This window comes from Acipenser ruthenus, chromosome 10 (assembly GCF_902713425.1).
Source record: "Acipenser ruthenus chromosome 10, fAciRut3.2 maternal haplotype, whole genome shotgun sequence".
Lineage (NCBI taxonomy): Eukaryota > Metazoa > Chordata > Actinopteri > Acipenseriformes > Acipenseridae > Acipenser > Acipenser ruthenus.
The window spans coordinates 2,965,416-2,993,252 of record NC_081198.1 but is presented as its reverse complement, the minus strand read 5'-3'; the positions used below and the strand labels follow the sequence as shown (position 1 = coordinate 2,993,252).

Genomic DNA, 27,837 nt, shown 5'->3' with positions numbered 1-27,837 from the left:
TACGCTTTCACTCATGAGTTAATTTTATGAATACAATACAATACTGGAATAGATTCAGGAAATTCTTTAAAATGAGTTTAACTGTAGGGTATGGCACACCATATCTCAAATGCACAGTCAAATATACAATCATAAAATAAAATGCTTATCCAAAAATGTAAAGCACTGTCTTACCCAATAAGCTTGACCTCGGCTTTTCTAAAGTCTACAAGACCTGGCTGTCCACTTTAAAAGGGTATGGAAATCCAGGCCGAGAGTCAGGATGGCCCCTGAAGGTGTAGCCTACAGTATCACATCACAAGTCCTGGAAATGGTTGGCTTCAAAGAGCCAACTCTTTTATCTCACCTGAAGTGAAAGGTCTGTTATCTAACTTCTCAAACAAGCCAGTCCATTCTTTCCACCCGAAGAACTTGATTTCTTTAGACAGGAATGTATCTTTAAATCACAGAGATAATCTTGTTTGAGACCACACAGTGTTTGCAATTGAAAACTAACAAGAATGTGTATCTAACTCTTCATTAATCTCACTGGAGTTAACCCTCAGCGTTGATTAATTGAAAATACAGTGGAAAGTGGCTTTAATAAACAAGGTGTAGGACATTGGTATTTAGACCCCTCTACTATCTTTCTAAGAAAGTATCTCCTTATACAGTATATTCCTCATATGATTTCATCCACATTTGTGTATTGTCCTTATAGTAAATAAGTGAGTGAAAGGCTTGTCTTGAAACAATATGGGACACCCGCCACTGAACTTTTCAGATTTACTTTTTAATGTTTAAACACTACTGGTGCCAAAGTTTCTGTTTGGCCTGTGTTTTTCCCTAAGTGGTGCATCCTGATCTATTGTCTTCAAGTCCGACATCAGGAAGTAAAGACGTCACAATTCAGTCAACAAAGAAACGTCAAAGAATAACTCGCCCGTTTATTTCTATATTTCAAGTTACAGGACAGATCCGGGTATAATGAAACATTTTTATTTCAAATACAAGTTCAATGTACAGTACTGTACTTTCTTCCCATTATGTGTTTAAGCAAGGTTCTTCACTTAAAAATCGAGAAGCATTACGGAGTGCTTTGATATTGTCCTGTGTAAACTCGGATTATCAACACCTTACCTGTTTACAAGGGGTATGTGGTGCAGCCGTTTCAATTTTGGGACTCCCGTGTGATCTCAGTCTCTCGGCCCAAACCAGGCAATGCAATCCACCACATTGAGAAAACAAGAAAAAGAGTTACAGTACACCGCTCTTCAAGTGCATACTTAAAATCCCAACTCTCTTTGAAAAGCACTTTGAAACAATATATAATACACAGGAAGCAGCCTGAGTAAGTAGTGAGAACATTCAAATTGTTATAAATGCCACAGGCTGTGGGGTTTAGCACTGCCTTCAGGGTGCTCCTTCTGTGCCTCAGACTGAGTGAAACAAGAGGAGTTGGAGGTGGACAGGAGGTCATGATACCTCTGTGTGCACCATACTACTGTATGTGGGCTTCTTGAGTCATTAGACCTTGGTCCTTAATATTCAGAACAACAAAACTCAGACTTGTTTTTTTCACGTGGTCCTCATGTTCAACACGATCGCTGCAACGTTTTTATTTGATATCTTTTGTTGTCAATCTTCCTCTAACTCTTCCAAGTGGAGAGAGTTGGTCCAGGCAACCAGATTGTCCACCTCCCTCTCCCAGAGCTCCTCTTTGTGTCTGCTGCTGCGGTGAGGGTCACGGGAGGGCAGTCTTCCTGTCCATTCTGTCTGCAGCGGAGTGCTGGCCTCTTAAAACCGAGCAGTGAAACGAAACATCAAGAGAAACAGGGGAACGCTATGTTAAATATGTTACATCAATTTGCAGCCAAACACATTTTATTTATATATTATGTAGTTACTTTGATTTATTTTACAGGGCTTGAAGAAATCCCACAGAATAGCCCATTGGTGCCATCAAACCTCTGTTGAGTCTACAGTCCTGTTCAAAACAGTTACTGTAGGTGTAGTTTTGGATACAGCAATGGATTAATGGATACCCTTATTAAAACCCTTTTAGTTGTTGTTAATACCAAACAAAACATGTGCTGAAGCAGCTCCAAATCGTGCATATCAGTGGGAATAATGTGAACTACCAAAATGTAATCTAAAACAGCGTTTTAATATCATTCAGATCACATCCTAGCTTGCTGGACATAACATTGCAGCTCAACACAAAGCGAACAAAGGAAGTGAAAAATGAAACTACCTTTTATTCCCCAAGCAGTAAAAATACATAAACTAAAATACCTTACAAAAAACTACATGTAAATGCATATTTAATATCTTCATTGCCATACAATTGCAACATTACCAGATTTCTGTAAATTCTGTGCGTCTGTGTGACGGGTATCATAACTAATAATGCCATTCACGTGAAAGCATTTTTATTTGCACATTTCACGAACCATATTTTACAGCTCTCTACATTTTCCCAAGGCATACAGATTGTCTGGTGTAGTAGGTGTGCCCTTCTGATCTCACCTGGTGTTCCACTTGGCAGATAAATCCTTTTCATTTTGTTGATTTTTGCTAGTTTTTCATCTATTGTAACATGTTTTTGTTTTTGTTTAACACATGGTCCGTACATGATGGCACTGTACCTGTGTTAAAACATGAAGGCAGTGATTAGGCACCACATTTATTGTGCATTCATTAATCCTATCTACAGATGTGGTTTTCATCAGTTGCGCAGACAGATCAACTGATACACTTCAATACATTTTAATCGTTTGTTCCCATTCATCAAATCAAATGAATGGACGATGCAGAAAGAAAATAATAAAAATGCTGCAAGTGCTTTTTATCAAAGAATATATTATTATAGAGATAAGCAGTGTTAAATAATGTGAATGCCATTTGCACCACAAGCATTTTCATTCTTGAGTCTAATTCCATGTTTTAAGGTCATATATACCAAACATGCTCTTACGCTTCATTTTGTGCATTTGCTTCCTCTGCGAGTCCTGTTCCTTGCAAACCATAATGCATTGCATGCAGAACAGGTTGCAACACTAACTCCTCCAGCACTAAAACAACAATTAGACGAATTATCTTTCATTTCAAATGTATACTGTCATTTATAGGGATGTACTGTTAGGCTTTACCTAAAATAAATCAAATGATGAACCATTACATAAATGTGTTTAGAGAACTCCCTATGCAGTAATGTCACCCTGTAAGGAACTGAATCATTTGCTCACTGTGTTGTTACTGTGGTATATTAAAAAACACTGAGACACAGTGTCTCATTCAGAGACATGCAATCTATAAAAGAAGTGACAATACAATCAACAGTTAATCGAGGCAAACAACTAATATTTTTATAAGTTTCTTACATGGATTTGTTACATGTTGTGTTGCCTTTGATGTGGCAATTCCAGACCAGGTTTTCAAATACTCTTCAAAACATACTTTCTTGACAGTTCTGCCCCAAAAAAGAGAATTATAGAACACATCAACTATCAGTGACAGTTTAGCAAAACAATAAAACTATCAAAATAAAACACAAGAAAGACATAAACATAACACAAACTCAACTAGTGTTTAATTAAGAAATGAAGTTTACATAAAATAGGGAACCGAGTGTTTACTTCTAGCTAAACTGATCAGTTCATCTTTAATTAGGTTTTCAGATTATGAAGATAAAAACCAAACTATTAGTTCTTTTAGCATGTAAACTCTACTTAAAAGGCACCTTTTCAAACCTGACACCCTGCCTTTCCTTCACCATTAAGCTTTAACAATGTACCTGTATCAGTTTAATGAAATTAATGATTATCTAAACAGCTACTAAAGGCTTATATGACATCCCAAGGTAACAGCCGTCAAGACCACTTGACCTTTGCTTCCACCCATGACTAATAAAAGCCTGAGTTTCTACAGGACTCCTTGTTGTTATATCATTGTAAACAGCTCTTATTTTGTTGAGGGTGGTATGGGGATCTTATCTTTCATTCTTATCTCTTAACTTAAATTATATCTCTCCAAATAAATAATAGGACCTTTCCCTACTAAGTTTCTCCATTAGTCATGGGTGCAGTCCTTGTGGTGACTTACATTTTGCATTACGTCTCGTGCTTTGCATGAATGTTTTTTTTTTGTTCACAACTGCTGCTTCCATGGCTCAATTCAGATTCAGAAAACGTTTCCATTTATTTGTACTGTGCATATCCACCAAGACAATAAACACCGATCTGGATTGGAATCAAGAGTATTATAAACAGTCTGTAAATCTATCACCAGTTGAAATTCTTTGTCTGTCTCCTAAAATACACTGCATGTAGATCCAGCAAAGTACAGGTGGCTGACAGCAAGAACATTATAGTTTTATATAAAACATAAACCGTCCATTACCGTCTTTATTTGTTATGGAATTTCTTAGTTTATATGTTCTTGTGATCAGACAGTGGTGGGATCCTATATAAAACAGAACATAAAATAAATGCTTCACTGCCAAAAACTTTATAGCCCACCTCCCCTCCCAGCCATCTCAGGCAGAGAACATTATTGTTAGGGTTTAAAGTTGTGAGATGTCGGTTCATTTGAAATGTGAATTTTTTTTGCAGCTTGATTTAACATGCATTTTTTTTTCTTTTTTCAGCTTGATTCAACGTGCATTTTTAAATGTGCATTTTTCTCAATTCCACTGGCAGGTTCTGAATTAAAGTTCAATTGCACACCAGCTGAATTCTACTGAGAGCAATGATGAAGTACTGTCAAATCCCCCTGTCCCCAGAGTCCATGATAACTTCAGAGCCAAAACCTTTGAAGCTAAAACATTCCTGTAAACGTCCCATCAGTTTATTTTTATGTCACAGTTACATCAGCCACTGGGTGACTAATGGAAAGCTCTGTGAACTACAAGATCAGACACTTGCTTAAGTATTTAGTCATATCATGTTTTTCTAATTTTATTAGAACAGGTCACAATAGTGCTCAACCAACAACAGCATCATTATATACAAGGTCATCTGCTTGTCATCTCGAGAACAATAACAATTCATGCTTCAATACAATGGGGTCTTGTTCAGACATTGCTGGCTTGGAGGATTAGATTCACAGCCGAGAAGCCCCCTCCTGTACCTGAAAGTTATACTTTGGACCCTCCATTCATTACAGCTAACTTGAAGCCGTTTTATCTTTTTACACGGTGATGTTAACTGTCGTGCAGTTTCGTTATATATTTTTACACGGTGATGTTAACTGTCGTGCAGTTTCGTTATATCTTTTTACAGAGTGATGTTAACTGTCGTGCAGTTTCGTTTTATCTTTTTACACGGTGATGTTAACTGTCGTGCAGTTTCGTTTTATCTTTTTACACGGTGATGTTAACTGTCGTGCAGTTTCGTTTTATCTTTTTACACGGTGATGTTAACTGTCGTGCAGTTTCGTTATATCTTTTTACACAGTGATGTTAACTGTCGTGCAGTTTCGTTTTATCTTTTTACAGTGATGTTAACTGTCGTGCAGTTTCGTTTTATCTTTTTACAGTGATGTTAACTGTCGTGCAGTTTCGTTATATCTTTTTACACGGTGATGTTAACTGTCGTGCAGTTTCGTTTTATCTTTTTACACGGTGATGTTAACTGTCGTGCAGTTTCGTTATATATTTTTACACACTGATGTTAACTGTCGTGCAGTTTCGTTTTATCTTTTTACACACTGATGTTAACTGTCGTGCAGTTTCGTTTTATCTTTTTACACAGTGATGTTAACTGTCGTGCAGTTTCGTTTTATCTTTTTACACGGTGATGTTAACTGTCGTGCAGTTTCGTTTTATCTTTTTACACGGTGATGTTAACTGTCGTGCAGTTTCGTTTTGCTCCCCCCCCCCCTCCCCTCACCAAGTTTATCCTTGTTCAAGAAAGTATACTCTTCGTTTACGCGGTCAGCGTGTGTCCACTGCGAGACACACACACACACACACACACACACACACACACACTTATAATGATGGCTCAAGGGACCTTCTTAAAGTGGTCTTTATAGATAGGTGGTCTTGCCATCCAAAACACGGTATACATATTTAATGTATACAGGGATTTCTCTGAGCAGTAATTATAGTCATATGGTAATATTCCAAGTGGGCTGAATAAGTCTATTTTAATGATCTAAACAGTGGCAGATTGCACCACCGTTGTAAAACTCACAGATGTCTTCTTAACACATTGTTATGTATTTAGTGATGTTTATAACTATAAAAATAAATAACACCTTAACCTGCAGGATTAATACAGCTGTGATACTATTTAGATCTGCCGTTGTTTAAGATCATTAAAAAGACCATGATATAAACTGGTGAGTGTAGTTGCTCCTAGAAATTTGATCTGTTTGTTTAGGCGACATTCTGTTCAATTTAGGAAATTTCCAGAAGAAATAATCAGTGACAGTTAAATGCACGAATAGACATCACAGTAATTGTAATTGTAAAATGCTAAGTGGGAACCTCTGTTGTGTGAAATAGAATCCAAAATTGTATCATTAAGTGTAACTGCACTAAAAAATAAATAAACAAAAAAAATAACACTGTCATGGAAATAAGGGCAAACCCAGGCGTTTGTTAATAATTTGACTTGTGTTTATTATCATTCTCATGCAGCTCTCTCTCCAGTCAATATGCTTCCTCTCATAAAAACTCCTTCTTAAAGAGGTGGGATTGTGAACAGACAGTGACTGCACTCACACCAGTGGCTGCAGCTGGAAGCAATTCGAGGCGATTCCTCTGTGAACCTTCCCTCAGTGCAAGACAGAACAGAAGGGCCAGGACCCAAGCGCATTCTACATGGGGGGGTGCAAACCGCTGGGAGGTTCAGACCAACAGTACGTCATTCACCACACAGTATGGCTGCCGGTGACCACAACACTGTGGATCGCTCTATACAGAGTAATTGTTGTTTCTGCTTACCTACAGTGCTCAGGGCTAGGTCCTGCTGATGGGGTCTCTGGTGACTGAGAGGCTGCAATGTGGTCCTCGGAGATGCTGGTTCCACCTAGTGGAAAAAAAGTACTGGTTTAAATGCATAGGCTCTCTCTCTCTCTCTCTCTCTCTCTCTCTCTCTCTCTCTCTCTCTCTCTCTCTCTCTCTCTCTCCAATGTTATGATGACAGATCCCACTGACCTACCCCTTTAAATGCCAATGTTTATTTAATTCATTGTGAATCAATACAGCTATCACTGTTAAGGTTTTGGACTGAAAAAATCTTTATCAATTTCTAACATTAACAGTAACAGAATCACCTATTGTATACATCTTATTATTTACAATCAGCTGTGTTTCAGTGTGTTATACATAACCAAGGGAGCGTGTCTTTGAAAACAAACAGTGGAAGTATTTGTAGGATTCTGATGGCATGGTTACAGTGGTCAAATAGTTATTATAGAGTTTACACCGTGCTGTACAGCATGTTTGTTTTCAATGCTACAGGAGGCCTTCCTTTTATTATTATTATTATTATTATTATTATTATTATTATTATTATTATTATTATTATTATTATTATTATTTATTTCTTAGCAGACGCCCTTATCCAGGGCGACTTACAATCGTAAGCAAATACATTTCAAGTGTTACAATACAAGTAATACAATAAGAGCAAGAAATACAATAACTTTTGTTCAAGCAAGGTACAAGTGTGACAAACCACAATTCAATAATACAGCAGATAATAGTGATAGTTACATCAGGGTATGATTAAATAGTGATAGTTACATCAGGATATGATTAAATGGTGATAGTTACATCAGGATGTGATTAAATACAAAGTATTTAATCACATTAGTATGGTATCAGTCATAGTCATCAGTCCTTTTAGTATGGTAATCAGTCCTAACATATTGGAAGTATCACCAAGGGCAGAAGCTGGGTTCAAGGGCAGTTCTTTCGGCTGCGAGAGGGAACACCTGGCATTCTATTGCTGGTTTTATTTAATTTAGTTCAAATGTTACAATATCCTGAGCTAGGCTTGAAACAGACCCCTCACATGGCTCAGGCCGGCCGCACGTCAAATGTGTACCAGAGCCTTAAGGGATATTACTGAGTGATAGCGTCTGCTTTTCTTTGCAGTAATAAAAACACTGTTGGCACGAATTATACTGTAATATTTTCAGGAATTTTCATTTACAGTGTACATTTTATCAATATGTCGCACGCCTTTTTTAAAAAGAAATTGCAACAATCATCAACACCCTAATAGCATATCTGGAATGTGTGCATATTGACAAGCTGTGGTCTGATGCACACACACACATTTCTTGTGTTCATTAATATTGTATCTAACACAAGGAGCAGCAAAGGTTCTCACTCTGGAGCTGCAGGCTATTGCTGACACTGTCTAACACCACTTGTCTGAATATTGATGTCTCCGTCCTTAGCATTTCTGCAGCCTCGGTATTTACAGCATTTTCCAGGACGGGGTTAGACAGCATTACCTAGACAAAGGAAATAAAATAAAAGAATTGGGAAAAGTTAATGCTTAAAAAACATACAAAAAATATTATCCCCTTCAGTCACTGTGTGTATAAATGTACCATGTTATGTTTTCTTATCTATGTATCTATTTTATAATGCATAATGTTTTTTTTTTTTCCCCAAAGTTTTGGCAGGGCAACTTCTCAAACTCCACAGAGTTCACACAAACAAATTTCTAAAAATGTATTTAAAAAAAATAGTGACCGAATAGTGATATTATTATTATTATTATTATTTATTTCTTAGCAGACGCCCTTATCCAGGGCGACTTACAATTGTTACAAGATATCACATTGTACATTATTTCACATTATACAGATATCACATCATTTTTACATACAATTACCCATTTATACAGTTGGGTTTTTACTGGAGCAATCTAGGTAAAGTACCTTGCTCAAGGGTACAACAGCAGTGTCCCCCACTGGGGATTGAACCCACAACCCTCCGGTCAAGAGTCAAGAGCCCTAACCACTACTCCACACTGCTGCCCACTGCTGATATTATAAATTTATCATTAGAAACCAATGGATCATTATTAATAGACTAAGGGTTGTTTTTTTTCATTCAAATTATTACAACGCATAGCTTTCCAGTATCCAAATATAAATTCTGACTGCTAGTAATCGTTTACAGTGTGCACAAAAAAAATGCTGCAAAGAAAAATGAATGCAGGCTTCTAGAGCTGTCTGTGTTTCTGGACCTCTGTACACAAGTATACACATGCATTGTACCAGGTAACCAGGCTTGGTTCACCAGGAGCTTGAGTCTAGTGGCTGGAGCTTCAAGATGCAACCTTATGAACTGAAACCCAGCACTTTCACATATTTTGCTGTACTCAAATCCATAATACAATATGGCTGGAAAGATGTGCTTTCTGTACAATACAGTGCTAGTCTTGATACCTGTACTGTGAGTAGAATACTAGTGGGACAGTCTGGGGTTCCAAGTCTCTTTACTGTCAAGGAAGTTGATACATGGTCTTCCACTAGACGCCATTGAAAACAAAAAAATAATCAGCATACACAGCAGCCTGTAAGAACTGTATAGCATCGTGGAAGGCACTCCAAAGGTTATCGATATTGTTTTACTAATGCAAATAACAAGGCAATCATTTAACACACACAATGCTGCATTCATTCGATATTGTTATTCGCACCAGTAATAGTAAACATATCATGCAGAAGTGTCACCATGTCCTCAAGCTTACCGTTTGGATGGAACGGGATAGTGTTGAATACAACGGTTGGTGGGACAGAGTTGTAACCCTCACTGTATCGCAGATACAGCTGAACCATGCCCCCTTTGGATAGGAAAGATGTTGTTTATTAATTGAAAGCTGCGTAGCGGATGACTAGTCATCACATAGCATTTCAGTCCAGGTGCTGCAGCATTGTGTTCCTTTTCAAGGTCATGCAGACAGAATCAACCAACCCATTTGTATGACTGCGTGGACTGCATTCCTCACATACAAAAGGACTTTGTCGTGGGAGGTTTTTTTCAAATATGATGCCTTTCCACCTACATTGGCTGGGTGCTGCTGGGCCATCATGCAGTCTTAGTGGCAATGAAATCTGGCAGAATACATTACAAAACCTTTTTGAAAGGGTTCCCGCCCACACATGCTGTATTGTACGAGTGGATAAAGTTTACTGCCAGTGTAAAAGAACACGACTGCAGTCTCTGTGAGTCACCTTGCTGTAACGAGCTGTACCAAGTATTACAATAGATTTGCATTGTTCAAATAAGTACAGTATTTGGTCAGCTTGTTATAGTGTAAAAACAAATAAGCTTAATATAGACAAGGGCTTCATGGAAGACTCACTTTTATCATTATGCAGGAACATACTTCTAGGGGACATAATAAATGCCACATTTGCTCTCAGGGTGTGGTAATAGGCAAGCCAACTAAAAGTTGCAGTGTTCTCACCATTCTCCGCTTTCATAACATTTTCATAAGCAGAGCACACTGTGCCAGTAGATAATAGAGCACAACTGCTAAAAGGAGCAGTGTCTGTGAAGCAGCACTGTAACATACTGTGAACCCTGCTGGTGAGACAACATTACAAGCTCTAAGTGCACTTCATCCAGAGTGCTTTACCCCAAGGCTGGAGGACAATAACTGCTCCTAATGATCTGTAACTATCATGAATACAAACTGCTTTTGCTGGGTGACCCAAGTTTGCAGCTGAGTTTCTATTACCAATATGATCGACTGCCTGATTCTTCTTTACCATTAAAGCTGCTGCTTTAAAATCTGTACTGAAACAAAAATCTGTACTGAAACCCCCTCACTGTGTCACCATATTTAACAGACAGCCAGCTCACCTTCCCATAGAGAATCCTTCAGACCCCGGACTCTGGCTACCCATTCCAGCAGGTTGTCACTGACTGGTGCTCCAGAAATGCCCTGCACAGCCAACAGAAATACACACTGTGAAGAACATGAACACAAAGAGGAGTTATCCCTGAGCAAGCCTGAAGGTTGAATTTGAGGCCACTGTTAAAATTACAACTAGGGGTGTGTGCACCTGTTATTTATTTCCCCTTCCTATTTCCACTGCGCAAACAAGGGGGAAGAAATTACCTGGGTACACCCCTCGTGGTCATTTTTATACTGGTCTGGAACAGTAACTAATGAGGATTAAAACCTCAGATCATAGAATAATACATAGATTTTAAATACAGCAAATGCAGAGTGTATTCAGTATGCAATTAACTGATGCAATTTAGCGCTGCTTAATTTTTCCCCCAGTGTCAAACTTGCATGCTGATGCATATGTTATATCTTAGTTCAGCCTGAAACCAGCTGACTAGAATCTGGTTCCACTTGAGTTAAGAGACTCAGATAGGGTTGGATGGCTTATGGGGACAACAAGTCATGCTGTGTTAAATGTGCATCGTTGAACAATGTGTGTCAGACTAAACAGTCCCGATCGGACTGCACCCCATTGCAGAGGATTGGCTCCAATGAGACCAGTCTGTGCCCCAGTACTGGTCCCCTATTAACACCCCATTCACACTACATACTGTTCGATCACGGCGTTTTGAATTGTGAATGCAGTGAATGGCAAGCACGTGGTTTCAAAGCGACTTGATTGAACAGGATAATGCACGGCGTGTCCAACGAAGCCCACGCTATCTGGGGTCTTAAATAATCAAACCCAGTAAATCATATATTTTGTGCTCGCTCGTCCTGCGCTATACAAGTAACATATGTGGGGGGTGGGGGTGGGGTTGAGAAAACCCACAAAATGACATTTTAAAATACTGTACAAAACCGATTACTTACAAAAAGATTAGCTTTCTGAAGCTGTAGATAGTCTCCAATAGCAAATAAGCCCTGGAGTGCATGGCACGCGGAGTTTACAGTCAGGCTAAAAAATACAATAAATGAGCAGAACCAGAAATCCCTTATCACATCGTATACCACAGTGTGGTAATTCATTATGCACGCAAAACAGAGCACAGCTGTTCAATTGACTGGAGTTAAACACGTTACAGTAATCTTTGCTATACACTAAAGCTCAAGCGAAATGCACATCACTGAACACACATACAGTCGTTATTTGTCACACTGCAGTGTAATGTACTTTCCTATCAACAGGAGTCCACGCAGCTAGCGAGATTTGTTGGTATTGTAAAATAATAAAGAATAAATAAAAAAATTAAAAAAACACAACAAAACGCCCAGGCTGTAATAATAATAATAATAATAATAATAATAATAATAATAATAATAATACATTACTGCACTCGTAGATAAATACAGTAAAGTATATATATATATATATATATATATATATATATATATATATATATATATATATATATATATATACACTAATATGCTAATCCCAGTTGTCTAATTTTGACGACAAAAACACAAACCCTAAACCCCACGCACAGACAATACAGCATCGAGGCAACACCTACATTCAGCTTTATTTCAATATTTGAAATTAATGACGTTTAAAAATAATTGTTAATACATTCTTCCAATGCACTGTCGCTGCCTACTCTAAATTATACTGAAGTTTCTGTCTGTCAACCCCGCGCACTTACCCGCTTTGCTTCTTTGACGTATTGTTTACTGGTTGTTAGGCAACAGCTGAAACGCATATACATTCGCAGGACTTGACTTTACTGACATCTAGTGGACATATCGTACAACTGCAGCATTCTCTCTGTTGAAATGGAGCGATCTTCATTATGGTTATGTATACCACATATTATTAAGCAGTCCAGATTGGCAATGGGTAATCTTTACCTTAGTTTTGGTTCCTGATTAGTCATCAAAGCACCCAAAGTAATTATTATTATTATTTATTTCTTAGCAGACGCCCTTATCCAGGGCGACTTACAATCGTAAGCAAATACATTTCAAGACGATGCATTTTAAATAAGGCCAAACAAGACAAACTACAACACATAGATTCGTTTTCTTATTTTTATTTTGCCACACAAAACATTTGTGCAGCATCCTCTCACAAATACAGAAAGGCATCTTGCTCAATACAATAACGGTGAGTTCTAAACCTTCCGCAATTATCTATCTGGATACTACTATTAAAGACTGCTTACAAAGCACAGCACTAGTAAAACATTTTGCACAGGCACAAAATATTCAGCACTTGATTCACAGTCTTTAGTTAAAGTGGTTTTAACAGGAATATATCAACACAAACAGAGGGTACCTGAATACAACTGCAGATACCTAGGTAGGGAAGTGTTTAAAAAACAAAAAAACTTAATTAAACAAATTGGGCTTTTGGTTTTTTTTTTCCTACATCTTAGACAGCAAATATCCAACTGGTCTTCTATACAAGAATGTTCACATGTCAAATTACGCAGTTCATAAATAATAGAATCATTTCCCAGAGATCAGCAAGAGATCTGGAGTTGCTTCAGCTGTCACTTCAGTGATTCATAGTATAGTACCCAGCTGAAGTGTAGTGATTCATAGTATAGTACCCAGTTGAAGTGTTGAACAAATGATTGTCTTCTGTACAAGCGGGGTTTGGATCTTGAAAGTTGCATAGCAACAAATATATACAAACAATGAAATCTAACTAGTTATATAAAATGTATTTGAACAGGATTTAAAAAAACTGTCCCTGTAATTCTAAAACACCAGTCCTGTTTGGGAAGAGAAAAGCATAATGAACCACATTTCAATTTGTATTCTTCATAAACTGTAAACACAAAAGGTTATAGTAACATAACAGGGCTACATATGACAGAAAGAGAGAGAGAGAGAGAGAGAGAGAGAGAGAGAGAGAGAGAGAGAGATGAGTAGTTGATATATCACATTTAACAGATATTAGATATATATAAAAAAAAACAAAAAAAAACTTTTTATTATAGATAACAGTTTTTGAACAGTTTTGTTTAAGTGCACTTAATTCATAGGAAACATTTGCTTTTCCCATGAAATGTAACAATTAAACTTTATTTGCTGTAAAATATCTATATTATATTGTTAATAATCCTTATAATATAAACAAACATAGTTTATAAGGCTAAGGGATGACTTTACATCTTAATAGCCTCCAAAACCCCAACATTTGGTCTCGGTCTTTCACAGCAAGTAACGTTGTTTCAAGGCAATTGTGGTGAACTGTTTGATAATGTCCGAAAAGACACTCTTTCCATTTTAATAAAGCATATCTGAATATAAATCTTTGCATGTCATTCAGGCTTTTTTTTTTTTACTGTGTATATATATATGTACACAACAAAAAAGGAATTCCTATTTACAGTTCTGCAGTGGTTATTGATTCACTGTATGCGTGTCTATTCGAGTCTCCTAACAAACAGGCTTGCGTCGAGTCCATTTGCATTACTTTCTGATTCATGTGTCCAAAGATTGGCACAGCGCTCCCAGGGTGACTGGAAATGGTGATACAGTGTGACAGCAGTGGGGTGTTTGCATCATGATTGGATCCTGTGGAAGGAATGCTTGTCACGTGACCCGTGCTGGTGGAGCCGCTTGCGCTGCTGGGTGAGCGGCTCTTAGGAGGCGGACAGTGCTGGATGACTCTGGGCGGGCCCTGTGGTTGGAAGTGTGCAGTGGGGAAAGCAGCGTAGCCTGGTGGGATAGGGTACCCGTTCACTGGGATGAACCTCTGATTCTGGGGCATCTGAGCTGCCATGAACCCTGCTATCTGAGCCTGCTGTATCCCCTGTGCCGGGTAAATGAAGTTAGCGTATCTGGGGTTGCTGAGATTGCTAACCGGGCTGGCACTGAGGGAAGTGGTCTGCGTCGTGGCATTGCCCCCTGAAGGCGTGGTGGAGCTGGTGTGGCTCGAAAGCCCCTCCCAAGCTCTCAGTCTGGCGTGGATGTCCTTGAAGCGTGACCTTCGGGAAGGGTTCTCCTGCCAGCACTCGGTCATCAAGCCATACATCTTGGGAGGGCAGTCATCAGGGCAGGGCAGGAGCTGTCGTTTCCGGACCATCTCCATCACCTCCTGATTACTGAAACCGTAATAGGGCTGCAGCCCAAAACTGAAGACCTCCCACAGAACCACACCAAAGGACCAGATGTCGGAGTCAGTGGAGAACTTCCCGTACATGATCGCTTCCAGGGGCATCCAGCGAATGGGTAAAAGCGAATTCGGCTGGACCCTGAAATAATCCGAGGAGTAGATGTCTCTGGAAAGTCCAAGGTCAGACACCTTTACTTGGAGCTGCTCCCCAACCAGGATGTTCCGGGCAGCCAGGTCCTTGTGGACAAAGAAGTGGCTGGCCAGGTACTCCATGGCAGCTGCGATCTGGACGGAGATGTGCAGGAAGTCTCCGTGGTCCAGGCTGGATCGGACGGTCCCATCCTCGTCGCTGCTGCAGCCCACGTCCGAGTGTGGGGAGCGCATGATGAGGAACTCGTGCAGGTCGCCCTGATTCAGGAACTCGAAGAGCATGCAGACGGGCTGCTCCTGAGTCACCACCCCCAGCAGGCACACAATGTTGTGGTGATGGAGCTCTGACATGAGAGACGCCTCCTGCTGGAACTCCCCCCACAGCTGGGGGCTGGAGTAGTCTTTCAGGGTCTTGATGGCCACCAGCTGTGCGTGGTCCATGCCAGGGAGGTAGAGGTGGCCTTTGTAGATCTTTCCGAAAGCACAATCACCCAGCTCCTCCATGAAGCGCACTGCGGAGAGAGGCAGCTCCTTTGCTTTGCTCTGTAATGAGAGAGAGAGAGAGAGAGAGAGAGAGAGAGAGAGAGAGAGAGAGAGAGAGAGAGAGAGAGAGAGAGAGAGACGTATTCACATTAGGGGCGAGCAGAAGTTTCCATTTGATTTGAATAAAATAAAATAAAAAAAAAAGATATAGTCATTGTGTGGTGCCCCGCCCCTGTGCGTATTTCTGTGTTTTATGTTTTATGTGGGGTGTTATTGCTGGTGTGTATGTATAGGTGCATGGGGTATAATGTGGGCTATGTAGCATGAGTGATTTCAAATGTATTTTTGTATTTAGGCATGGGGATTGCACAATCACTTCACGTGTATTAGTATTTGAGAACGGGAAGTGCACAAAGTAGTTCACGTGCAGACTGTGCTGAGGTTCAATTGAATGATTGATCAGCAATCGAGTCTCAGTACAGCTGCATAAAAGAGTCAAGTGTTTCACGCACACAGGGTTGGGTGTTCACAACTGCTACTCATGCGGGAGCACAATACCTGTTTGGGTTCGTCCAGTGTTTGTATGTGTGTTTGTTTTGTTCAGTGTTTTGTGTTTTGTTAAATCTTTTTATTTATTATTAAATCAGCTCATCAGTGCATTTCATAACCCAGCACTGCTGTCTGTCTACTTCCTGGCCTGACGTCACCACAAAGACATCTTGTCACACAATGTTACTGGGAAAACTGCCAGTTAAAATAGGAGAAATAACACTAGTTAATCATTACTTTCAGCCCTGAAATCTCTCAGATCAGTAATAACAACTCCTCTTTAAAGAAACTGTTACAATATGGAACCAACAGGTGGCGCCAATTGCTTTGTAAAAATCTCAGCAGGAATTTTTTTTTAGTAAAGATTAAATTAGTGAAGTATTCAGATTGTCTGCTGAACTGAAATGGGGATCTCAAGGCTTTCAGATCTGAAACAGGGCAGCTTGCAAAATACATCTTTTAATCTGAAGGTTCTGTATGAGAAAAAGATTAATCTTATGAACCTACACCTGACTCAGTTGGTTCTGACCTGGTTAAATACAAACAGAATTTGATCAACATACACTGTATGAGTTGTATAGATGTCGCTTTCATCTTGGAACCCAGATTAGGTTTATTCAGTGGGAGGAGGGTGCGGAGATAAGTAGGATCATTCATGCATAATGATCAGTGGAAAAAAATCTAGGTATGCCTCCAACCATTTAAAACATGTGATCTCAGATAAGCCTTATAAACGTTTGGAGAGGTATACCAAAGAATAGTGTGAAAGTTTGGTATGTCATGCCTAATGATGTGGTGATACATAGAAAAGGCACGGTAAAGTGAAATTTATCATGGCAAACATTTACAGTAATAGGGACTGGAGAAGATCATATCCTGGTAATACAAAATGAAATTCCTGACAGAAGCCACAGTCTGCTGGGAAGCAGAAGGAAATCTGCTTTATTATTAGAGGACAGATGTTTTACGTTACAGACAATCCTCCGGGCCAAAGCTTAGTCGGTTCGGCCTAATGGTTGATGATAAACTTTCATAAACCGATGAACCCCCAATTTCATAGCCAGGGTCAACACTGGAGCCCCTAGTTCATGTCGAAGTGCATATCATATAAAAAGACATGCTTGCAATGGCCTGAAAGTAAACAACATTAATATGAGAGGTCATGCACATGGATTGCGATTCAACAACACCATTAGATCGAAACATTACATTGGCAACGTCAGCCTTAGTTTGTTTTTGTGTTGGAGTGAATGCAGGTCCTGTATGAATATGTATATTTACTGTATGTATGAGTGTGTGTTATTGGGAGCACGTCTGGGGTTTAAAATATAGGAAGCTAATTAAATAATTCCAGTAAATCTTCATAAAGTTGCAGGAAGGAACTAAGGCGACATTGGACCTTAATAGTAAATAGTTGTCATTGGTTGTGTGTGTGTGTGTGTGTTTGTGTGTGCGTGTGTGTGTGCGTGTGCGTGGGTGCATGTGTCTCTGTATGTGTGCGTGCTGGTTGGTGTTATGCTTGATTTACATAAATGTCTTACTTTGTTTATAATTGGCTAAGACAGATTGACTAAGACTGTATTTAAATGGAGCGGTTGCCTGGTTGGGTTAGTCTGTCGTCAGTTCCAGTCCTGTATGAACTTCATGTATTTTACACGCTGTTTCCTCATACTTTTATCCACTGCTGCTATAATTCCACGGTACACTTTTACAAGGGTGTTTATTGAAAATACACCCTTTGAGTTCCCTGCTGTTCTGCTCAGAGTTGCAGCAGCAATATAAAGCTTCTTCCTAGGCCCCGTGTGCTGAGGCTGCAAACTGATAGCGATCTCAACTAAAACAGAGCTCTGCTCACAAGCACGGCCACACAAGAAGCTAAACTACCTTCCTGATTCAAACCAGCCTAGCACAGCTTTAAATATAACATGATGAAGCTGCTTGGATATGATTAAAAACAAATTCCATGTTGTTTGTCTTGGAAAGTTTGTTGAAAGTCGTTGATAATGATACTTCAGAAGTGGAAATACCACAGGTTTTGTGGTGGTTTGGTTCTTTAGCAAAAGCAGGAATTCTATCCTAAATGGGGAATGCTGTGTTGTACAAGAAGAATGCAAAATGAAAAACAAGATGACTGCATTGCAATTCCTGGGCTTTTGTCAAATTGCTTGCATGTGCTGTCGTGTGTTTTTTTTTTGTTGTTTTTTTTTCAAATCTCTAAATAGGATGTATTGCAAAACTGTAAACATGCTGCAAGCAGACATGTCTGAATTCACAGGAAGTGAAAACATTTAAATACAGTACAATAATGTTACAGTTCTTAACAATTCATTGAATCATTTTGAAGGTGTCTGACCTCAAATGGGAGCCAGAAGTTGTTCTTTTTTTAATTTAGTAGTCACCAATTAATTTTTACCCCGTTTTTCTCCCAATTTGAAATGCCCAATTGTATTTAGGCTCAGCCCACCTCTACCACCCCTTCGCTGACTCGGGAGCGATGAAGACAAACACACGCTGTCCTCCGAGGCGTGTGCCGTCAGCCGACTGCTTCTTTTCACTCTGCAGGCCCACAATGCAGCCAGCCCAGAGCTACAGCGTCGGAGGACAATGCAGCTCTGGGCAGCTTACAGGCAAGCCCTCAGGCGCCCGGCCAGTCTACAGGGGTCGCTGGTGCGTGGTGAGCCGAGGACATCCTGGCCGACCTAAGCCCTAAGGCCAATTGTGCGCCGCCCCCTGGGAGCTCCCATCCATGGTACAAGTTGTTCTTTTACGATAAGAGACACAGGCCAGTTTATTATAAAACATCTTCATAGATCTTTCATTCCATTCCAGTGTAACTCTCCTTTTGAGAAGGGGTGAGCCTGTCAGTTGCCTGTAACTGTGTGTTTCTGCCAACTAGAGAAACTTCTAAGTCCAGTAGAAAGCTTCAGTGATTGGACAATGGTGTATAATAATTGACTTATTGTGAGGTGCTGATTTACTGTATAATTAACATGGTTCATTACCTTTGGCTTATAGGCGTTGAGCATTGACATCTCCACATTCTGCCCTCGGACAGGCTTGGGCTGACTCTGAGCGGGAGGCGTGGACGACTTTTGATTGTTGCGGCAGACGCAGATGAAGAAGAACAGGAGAGCAATCGCCAGGGGGATGGCCACACTCGGCACCAGAATATACAGGATTTCCATTTTGTTGTTGCTCTCCTTGAAGTCTAAATAAATTAATAAAAAAGAACAGACATACTTTTAAATAATACAAGAAAAAACAGATTCTGCCAGGAAACTCATGCGATAGATTATTTACTAAAACAGACTAGACAACACAACTACATTATATATATAATACAGTGGATTGAGGTAAAAAATAAATCCTTTCCTTGTCGATCATTGGACGTATTGTTTATCAAAGGACAAGTAAGAAACTAGCTATTCGACTGACGATTGATCTGGTATTGGAAACACCTAAAATATGCTTGATGTTTACTTGATTTGATAAAAGGTTAAAGTGAGTTCTCTGCCAAAACCACCACTTTGCTTAATTCTAGGTGACATTCGACCCCCCCAGAAAATATATAAATAAATCAAACGAAAGGCCTCTCACCACACACAGGGATGTCACATAGCTCCATCTTGACTGCCTCTTCCAGGGTGAAGCACCAGGGCGCCTCCTTGTGGTTGCCTGGGTTCCTGCAGTAGGAGTGCCCTCCGTTCAGCTCTGGGTACCGCACTGCCAGGTATGCGTGGCTGTGGGGGTACTGGGAGTTCCACGGCTGGCACTGCAGACCTGATTTGGTCACGCTGGCTGTTCCACGGTAATCCACGCCAGTGTTGTTGAAGCACTTGTGATCTGAAATCGAGAAGCACAAGCCATGTGATGAAGGATGCATGGTTACATAACAAAAACAGTTAAGTAATAAGAATCGATTTAGTTGAATACAGAACAAAATTTCCCATAACTTAAAACAAAAAGTTCTGGGTAATGCTGCCCCCTTACTTTTAATTTGATTGGTAATGACACATTACACAAACATTATAACAGAAAGCATGCTACAGTGTGGTAAATAATTGTAAAAGTACAGTAAAGATACAGTGAAAGTAAAATAGTGTTGGTAAAACCAATTCCAATTTACCACTGAGAACAACGTTTTTTTTCTTTTGACTGTGGTGACAAAATAGCCGAGATAACACCAACTTAAAGTTTTGATACTGTACACCAGGTTGCTACCTGATTACTTCCAATGCCATTTTAAGCAGGAAAGTTTGCAGTATCACTGGCCATTTGCATCATTCTAGAACTGCCACTGTATCTGTCCCTCAGTGTAAAGGTCCTTGCATTCACAACATGGCCCCAGTAGTGCCCTCTTACTTTTGTTGATGGGCTCTGCCATGGGAATCCCTATTCTCATACAGTTGGCTGCCTCGGGGCTCTCCGGCTGGGGCAGGTCCTCACAGTTGGGCAGTTTCAGTCTCATCAGGATGATGGGATTGGACCTGGCGATGATGTACTCAGTCCTGCAGAGATCGTTCTCTAAGATCTCACACTCGTCTCTGCACAGGTCCCGGGGCTTCGGAGCGGACGAGGTCTCGTCACAGAAAGGGAATGCGAAGTTGCAGAGCGAGGGGATGGCGAACTGAGAGCACCTGTCTGACAAGTGATTGGAGGTGCCTATCATCGTGAATGCAGCTGCCGAGGCAAACACAAAGCATTGAACCAGTGCATGTTATTCACACATTTAGATAATATTCACACATTCATTTTTTATAGAGCCAAACATATAATTCAATAGCTCTCTAAGGATCTTTGTGTCTCATTCTGTAACAGTTCTCATTTTAGAAGATATATAAATTGGTGTTAACATGTTGAAAGTAATACACCCCATTGCCTACAGTCATTACAGAATTCAATCTCCTTTAGTTTTAGCCTAACAGCCTTTCAATAGCTACTGTTAAATATACTGTTATCAGCACTGTTAAAATACACCACACTTTCATACATGTCAACTGACAAGTGTGGCAGTGTGAAAGCCCTGCTGGTGCACAGGTGTGTGTGTTGAGGTGGGGAATATTGGGATGGCAGGGAGGGGGTTAAATTCCTTCCTGTCAAAACACGGGGGGAATGTGACTGGAACCGTAAATTGAAAAGAGGTGTATAGGGTGATCACGGGAGATGATGCTGGTGAATTCATGTTGGAGAAGGTGGGAGGAGAGTTAGTGTTTGTGCTGATTGTAGTGGTGTTTAAATAGAGGTGTATAAACAGGGTGATCACGGGAGATGATGCTGGTGAATTCATGATGGAGAAGGTGAGAGGAGCGTTAGTGTTTGTGCTGGTTGTAGTGGTGTTTAAATAGAGGTGTATAAACAGGGTGATCACGGGAGATGATGCTTGTGAATTCATGATGGAGAAGGTGAGAGAAGAGTTAGTGTTTGTGCTGATTGTAGTGGTGTTTAAATAGAGGTGTATAAACAGGGTGATCACGGGAGATGATGCTGGTGAATTCATGGTGGAGAAGGTGAGAGGAGCGTTAGTGTTTGTGCTGGTTGTAGTGGTGTTTAGGGGAGTACAGTGATGGCTCGGCTTAAAACCACACAGTATATTTAAAGTGTTTGTATTCTTTTGTTTTGTTTAACTGTTTGTTTTGGCCACTGTGCATCTGGTGTTTTGTTTATTTATTATTAAATGTGCGCAACAGCGCTGCACTGCAGCTTTCTGTGTTCCGAGTCTCTCTACCTGCTGATAGCAGCTTGTCTGTGACACTGCCCTGTCAAGTTCCCTCAAGCATGCCTCTGAATGCTACACCTTAATAAAACCCTCACCTGTTATTTGATTTTCGATCACCCCTTGCATTTGCAGTGAGTCCACGTAGATGCTGCGGTTACCAATGAACCTGGCGCAGGCGATCCCCCTGTAGGGCTGGCAGAAGCCATCCTCTTCATACTCATCCCTGTGAAAAGGAAAGCCCATTACAAGCCAGTCAATGGGCTGTGTCCTCCTCTCCCCAGGTCTCCACACTCTGAAGCCATGCCTGACTGCAGCTGCAGCAGCCGTGTCTTTGCACTGGCCACTGCCTCATTTCAGATCAACCTCAGGTCTCGTAATACAGCTGTTTACATGTTCCAGATGTGTATTAGTTAAACTAAAATACACAGTGCTGCAACAGATTGTGATAATGTGCACGCACCAGTAAGTCATCTTGGAATTTTTGTTTAATGACTCGGAATTGTGCAACTTCCACTTGATTTAATTTTTTTCTAAAACTAAAGTAGGAGTCCACTAGAGGGCAGTCCTTTTTTTCCCCCCTAAAAAGACAGTTTTCTGCACAGACCGAGGACTACCTATAGTAGTAATAAAATGCTTGTCAGGAATCAAAAGATTTATTACATGTTAATAAAGAAAATAACATTTGTGGAAGGAGGCATCTTGAAATACAATATTTTTTTGGAAGACAAATTGAGTGGCTTTTTTTCAAATTCTAAGCACCATTATTTCTGACCTATACATGTATATTGACATTTATGAAAGTATTAAAAAAGGGAAAGACCACTCGTAGGGGTATGATGTCATTTTCTTAAGTTATTTTGTACAAAACAGTATAATACTTCTAGTACAGCATATAAGGAAACTGGTGACATAAATGGCATCCTTTATCCAGGCTGAAAGACCGCTGTTGGTTAAGCCAAGACTAACAGGGCGAGCAGTAATCAGATCTGTCCATTTTAATAAGCACAGTGACCGCACAGTCCAGGCCCCTCTTCGGTACGAGGGAAGAGATAAGAAGCAGATGTGTGTATTATTATTATGATATATTGACGTGTGTCTCTATGGCACTTTGCACAGTGAGAAAAAAAAATCCAGCTGTGAAAAGCACCATATCTTTAATATACTTTACCTTTTTCATTAGGGGAATTTATAGAAGGATGTGCTGTTTCCACCCTCCAGGGTACAGTGGGCAGAGCACCCCCGTCACTGCCTGCCCGAGGGGTATTTCACAACTCTGACACTGTTTAACAGCTTACACTTCAGGGGTCAAAAGGGTCGTCTGTAGCAGACAGACCAAACCATGTGTGGCTCTCTGTTGTGAAACTGCAGGTTGTGTCTCTATTAAGAGAACATGAGTCATTCTGTCCCGCGCTGTAAATGTGTTTTCCAGATCCCTCAGTTATACTGGAATTAAATCTTTATAGAAGTTTGGGGTGAAGAAACGAACTACAAAGCAGCTTATTACAGGCACACCTGACAAATCAAAGCATTGCTTAAAATAGGAGGTGTAGCTCTCGCTTTGAACTTCATTGCGGATATACTGGGTGTAAGAAACGACAGACTCAGTATATCGGGGTCATACTATTGGAAGGAACCTAGTAAAAATCTTAGGACTATATGAAAGGAGTTCATTCTGCACTGCGGAAGAAGGGCTTCTGTCACCTGCTCTCACAAGTATCTCTATAATGGATTGACTGCAGAACGTTACACTGAAATGATTCATGGGATAAGTTGAGCTGGAAGTTCTCTACATGTCAATTAGGCGTCAGGATCTCTGTTTCCCCTCCTCTCCTCTCCTCCACAGCTGCATGGACAGGGGTGGGACTCACAAGCACAGGGCATGAGTTATGAATCCCAGTGGTCACACTCCTGGTAAAACGATATATAATCAAAAAGAAACAGCAAGTTTCTTAAACATATGCTCAGCCCTGTACCACTGGGAGGCTGCATACCAAGCGTATCTTCAAAACAAGATTTATTTAGTTATGAATTCGGAAGCAGTTTCAAATCCAGTGCAGAACCATCACATTTTATTACAGTCCTGCCCATCTTACTTTTAAACTTTTATGTATAAAATCACTTTGCCATACGTTATTAGGATACTTCCCACATCCTTGCATCATTTAAAAAAACAAACATGTGTTTTTAAGGATGATACCCACATCCCTGCAGCAGGAGTCAGAAACATAACCTAACAGGTTCCCCAGCCTTTCCGTGGCTGATCAATAAAGAGGCTACCCTTCCATTTGTACACAGGCTCTGCAAAAGAAGCAGCAGCTGTGAGCACTTATGATAGAGACCCCTGTTAATGGACTCAGAATAAACCATGGCAGATTTATGAGTTCTTCACTGGGGAAAAATGCATGTCATATGCTTATCGTTATGGAAATGTCAAGGAGCACCGGGGCTCAGCAGGAATCCACCACCTCGCGTTCCCAGTCCACTTTGATAAAAGGGGGCTCCGACTCAATGACTTCAAAGTCTTAGAGTTACCAGACAAGGAAGGCAGAAGCGCATCATCATAGTATCATCATGTCGTAACATTGGTCTGATTTTATTTTTTTAAATGAGAAATGAACACAAAAATAGAGGCAGTATTTAAGGTGGGCCTAAGCTGTTTATCAGTCACTACAAGGTTTTACAAAGAAGATCACTTTATATTAGGTGTCTTTAATTACTGTGTATTTACACAGTAGTTATTTAGTTACTTATCATGCATAGTTACAATGTACTTAATGTGTAAATCTTTTTGCAAGCTACCCTTTTCTGATAAGATTTACACATTAGCCTCATCAATATTTAAGGAACTTTTAGGGAACTTATCTTTGAAGAAATTGCGCTGGTCACCAAATGCAAGCTTTAAATTATCATTTTGGTTTCTTGTCAATTATTTGACCTCACAATTGTTTTAAACCTGGAACTGATACCAGTTATTGAGCTGCTGACCTTCGAAGTCTTGACTGATCTGAACGTCTGAGGGACTTTCATAGTTATACAGGCTTATCTGGTTCGTCTAATTCCACATTAGCACCACAATTGCTAACCTAATGGCTTGACTCATTCAGTGTTCTATGTTTTCAGGCCAGTTCTTTGATATAACCCTTACAAACATTTCCCAAGGGTAGTTTGCCTCTCTTTCCTCTATGTTTATCCTATTCATTTACAGTACTAGCACTGACTCTGTGTACCATGCTTGCCTTCCTTTACCATGGATGTCCTTTGCTTTGCTATGCTGTGCTCTGTGTGTTTATACACTCATGATTTGGAAATGTGTCTCCCTGTATCCAATCTTTCTTAACTGTGTATTAACCAGACCTTTTAAGTTAAGGGGCTGATTTAAAGCATTTTGCAGCACCTTTGTTTTTAGGATTAGTCCCGTGATAACCATTGATCGTTGCTTGATGAAATCCGGGATGATTACCCTTTGCTGTAAAATGATCTAAAGAAAATATAGGTTGATCAAATCCATCCCTTATGTAAATAAGTTAACTAAATGATAACAGGCAAGTCCCTACTGATATTAATCTAAAACTAATGCAAACCATAAGAATCTCTCTCTTGTGTCAAACAAAAGCAATCATCAAAGCCCGACATGTCTTTTTTAGGCTTTGCTGCGGGACTCCAGTCAGCTCAAAAGCCAACATTAAAAGTTTCGAATCCCCAAATTTAAAACACTATGCTCCATATCTGTCCGTTGCTCTTACTCTTAGCTTTTATCTTTCTCCCTTTTTTTGCATTTCCCTCTGTGTGTTCCGTGCGCTGTGAAACTGCTCAGGAATGTTATGGTTGCTTCTCTCTAATACAATCAGCTTCATTTTCCAAAGCCTGCTGAGACCCCATGGAAAGCATTTTCACTGTTAATGTAAGCTTCTCAATAATGGCATTTCCTTGACAATCACAAAATAACAAACAGTCACTATATAATCATGCCAGGCAATGACCCGAGACCACAGTTAGCTTTAGGAAAGTGGGTCGTTCTGAAGCTCCTATTAGTGGACAATGATGAAAAGGATCATCACGTTACACAGGAATAATAATCTTCACTTTGAGAGAACCAAGCTTCCCATAGACTGCACAGCTCCCCCAAATGGAGAGATAGAAAAAGAGGATCTGTCTCCCACATTCTTACTCTAGCTGTCAGTTAGATGTGGAGCTCTGACATATTGGAGCACTAGTTGAAATGTATCATTTAATGCAGTCGGATGTACACAAAGCCATCACTGTAGCTTCAGGTTAGACTGTTTGTGAGAGCTGTCTTTCATGCACACTAGAAAACAATGCAAAATATATTTAAAGTATATCCGGGTTAAAACAAAAAGGTGTCACCAAAAACTGAGAACCAATGTAAATGCAATAACGTCTTTGCATCACTAAACAGTGCACACCTACCTGCATTAGGATAACATTCTGTGCCCAAATGGTACAAAGTTCCAACAAAACAGTTGACAAACATTTTGGCTAGGTCTTAAGGTCAAACTATTATTTGAGAAAGAAAAATAAAACTAATACTGGTACTTAACTTAATATCACATGTGCAGGTATTTCCTGTAACATGAAACCAGTCAAAATGGAGCGAGGTAACCAGTAGTGTACCACAGGGATCAGTATTAGGTCCTGTGCTATTCCTAATCTACATTAATGATTTAGATTCTGGTATAGTAAGCAAACTTGTTAAATTTGCAGACGACACAAAAATAGGAGGAGCAAAAATAGAGGCTTTTATTTGCACTTTTAAATGCTCTTCACTTTTGTTTTTACCATACCTGACAGTAGCTTTTTTTTCAAATTGATTATTCACTTATTTATATAAAATATAAAATAACGATGCAAGCTTAGCACTGGAGCAAAAAAAAGGGCTCTCGATTTGTGACCTCTTTTTATAAAGAAGTACCTAGGCTAACAAAAAAAAAAGTCTTAAATGTTTTGTTTTTTTTTCAAAGAGAACATTACTTGACCCACCTCCCTTAAGCTTTTTCTCTTAAAGTTTTTTTTTTTGTTTGACAAAATGAATAATGTAATAAACACTAAAAATTCTGTGGGACTATCGCTGTAATGTCTAATCAGAACTCAGTGTGCAGTTTTCTAATGACAGTGTAAGTCTTTGAATTTTAAGCCTAATGTACACGGCAGGATTCAGTGTCTGTGGTCACACAGGTTAAAATAGAGTATCACATATCTTAGCAAGAGACAAGGAGAATCGCCGTGTAGTACTGGGTGGGGGTTGACTGAAAAGTTACTTCCAGATTAGCTCTGAAAAGGTTAATTAATCACAATACACTGAAGTGCCTCAGAGAAGCATGTCTTACATCCTCAGACTCAACACAAGAATCTTCTGGGGCTGTAACATTTAAAAAAAATGCAAGATCATATTGTCTTTTTTTCTCAGTCCAGTACCATTCACCACAATCTAAAACAAGGCCAGCTCGTTAATCCCGTGTGGGTTAATTGAGGGCTTGGTCTCCAGAAGTCAGATGCAAATAAATAGCTGATAGCGTCCAGGCCTGGCACGCTAAACCAAGACTCAGGCGTTGACTGTAAACTGAACGCTTTCTGCTGTCAGGGGGGCGGCTATGTAAGGTTCAACACAAACCAATGTGCAGCAGGAAACAGTCCCTGCTAACAACAGCAGTGAGATGGAGAGCGTTTCTGACCTTAATGACAGCAGAGTTCCCGTAGGCCAAGCTGGGGGATGCCGAACAGTGAGGCAAATAATTCAAAAAGCAACTAGTAGTGTACATCAATAGAAGATTACTGTAATGCCCTAGTGAAACCCTGCCTAGAAAGTTCAGTCACAGCATTACACAAAAGTTGTATAGATAACCAGGACAACCAAGGTCTAACCCAAACTTAGAACACAGAATAGCGTAAGACTGGATACAAAAGCTGAGTAACAATGGTAGCAAGGAGCCTTTTCCTTT

At 39.9% G+C, this 27,837-nt stretch overlaps 2 protein-coding genes across 2 annotated transcripts in view; both read right to left on the bottom strand.

Moving 5' to 3' along the window:
• Positions 1 to 930: 930 nt before the first annotated feature.
• Positions 931 to 10,916, bottom strand: LOC117411320 (ubiquitin-conjugating enzyme E2 U-like). The gene is made up of 9 exons (XM_034018653.3): positions 10,823 to 10,916; positions 9,705 to 9,797; positions 9,400 to 9,482; positions 8,328 to 8,454; positions 6,932 to 7,016; positions 3,363 to 3,451; positions 2,957 to 3,053; positions 2,509 to 2,627; positions 931 to 1,775 (listed from the first exon to the last, which is right to left on the bottom strand). Exons 2-9 carry the CDS (start codon positions 9,790 to 9,792, stop codon positions 1,618 to 1,620), a joined length of 846 nt encoding a protein of 281 aa, XP_033874544.2. The 5' UTR covers positions 9,793 to 9,797; positions 10,823 to 10,916; the 3' UTR covers positions 931 to 1,617.
• Positions 10,917 to 12,930: 2,014 nt separating this feature from the next.
• LOC117404965 (inactive tyrosine-protein kinase transmembrane receptor ROR1-like) overlaps positions 12,931 to 27,837 on the bottom strand; it is an 85,292-nt gene continuing 70,385 nt past the window's right edge. The window contains exons 5-9 of the mRNA XM_034007803.3: positions 21,976 to 22,103; positions 20,527 to 20,844; positions 19,762 to 20,007; positions 19,167 to 19,372; positions 12,931 to 15,675 (exon numbers count right to left, since the gene is read on the bottom strand). Coding sequence (XP_033863694.3) covers positions 14,251 to 15,675; positions 19,167 to 19,372; positions 19,762 to 20,007; positions 20,527 to 20,844; positions 21,976 to 22,103 — 2,323 coding nt within the window. The 3' untranslated portion in view covers positions 12,931 to 14,250. The remainder of the gene's footprint in view (positions 15,676 to 19,166; positions 19,373 to 19,761; positions 20,008 to 20,526; positions 20,845 to 21,975; positions 22,104 to 27,837) is intronic.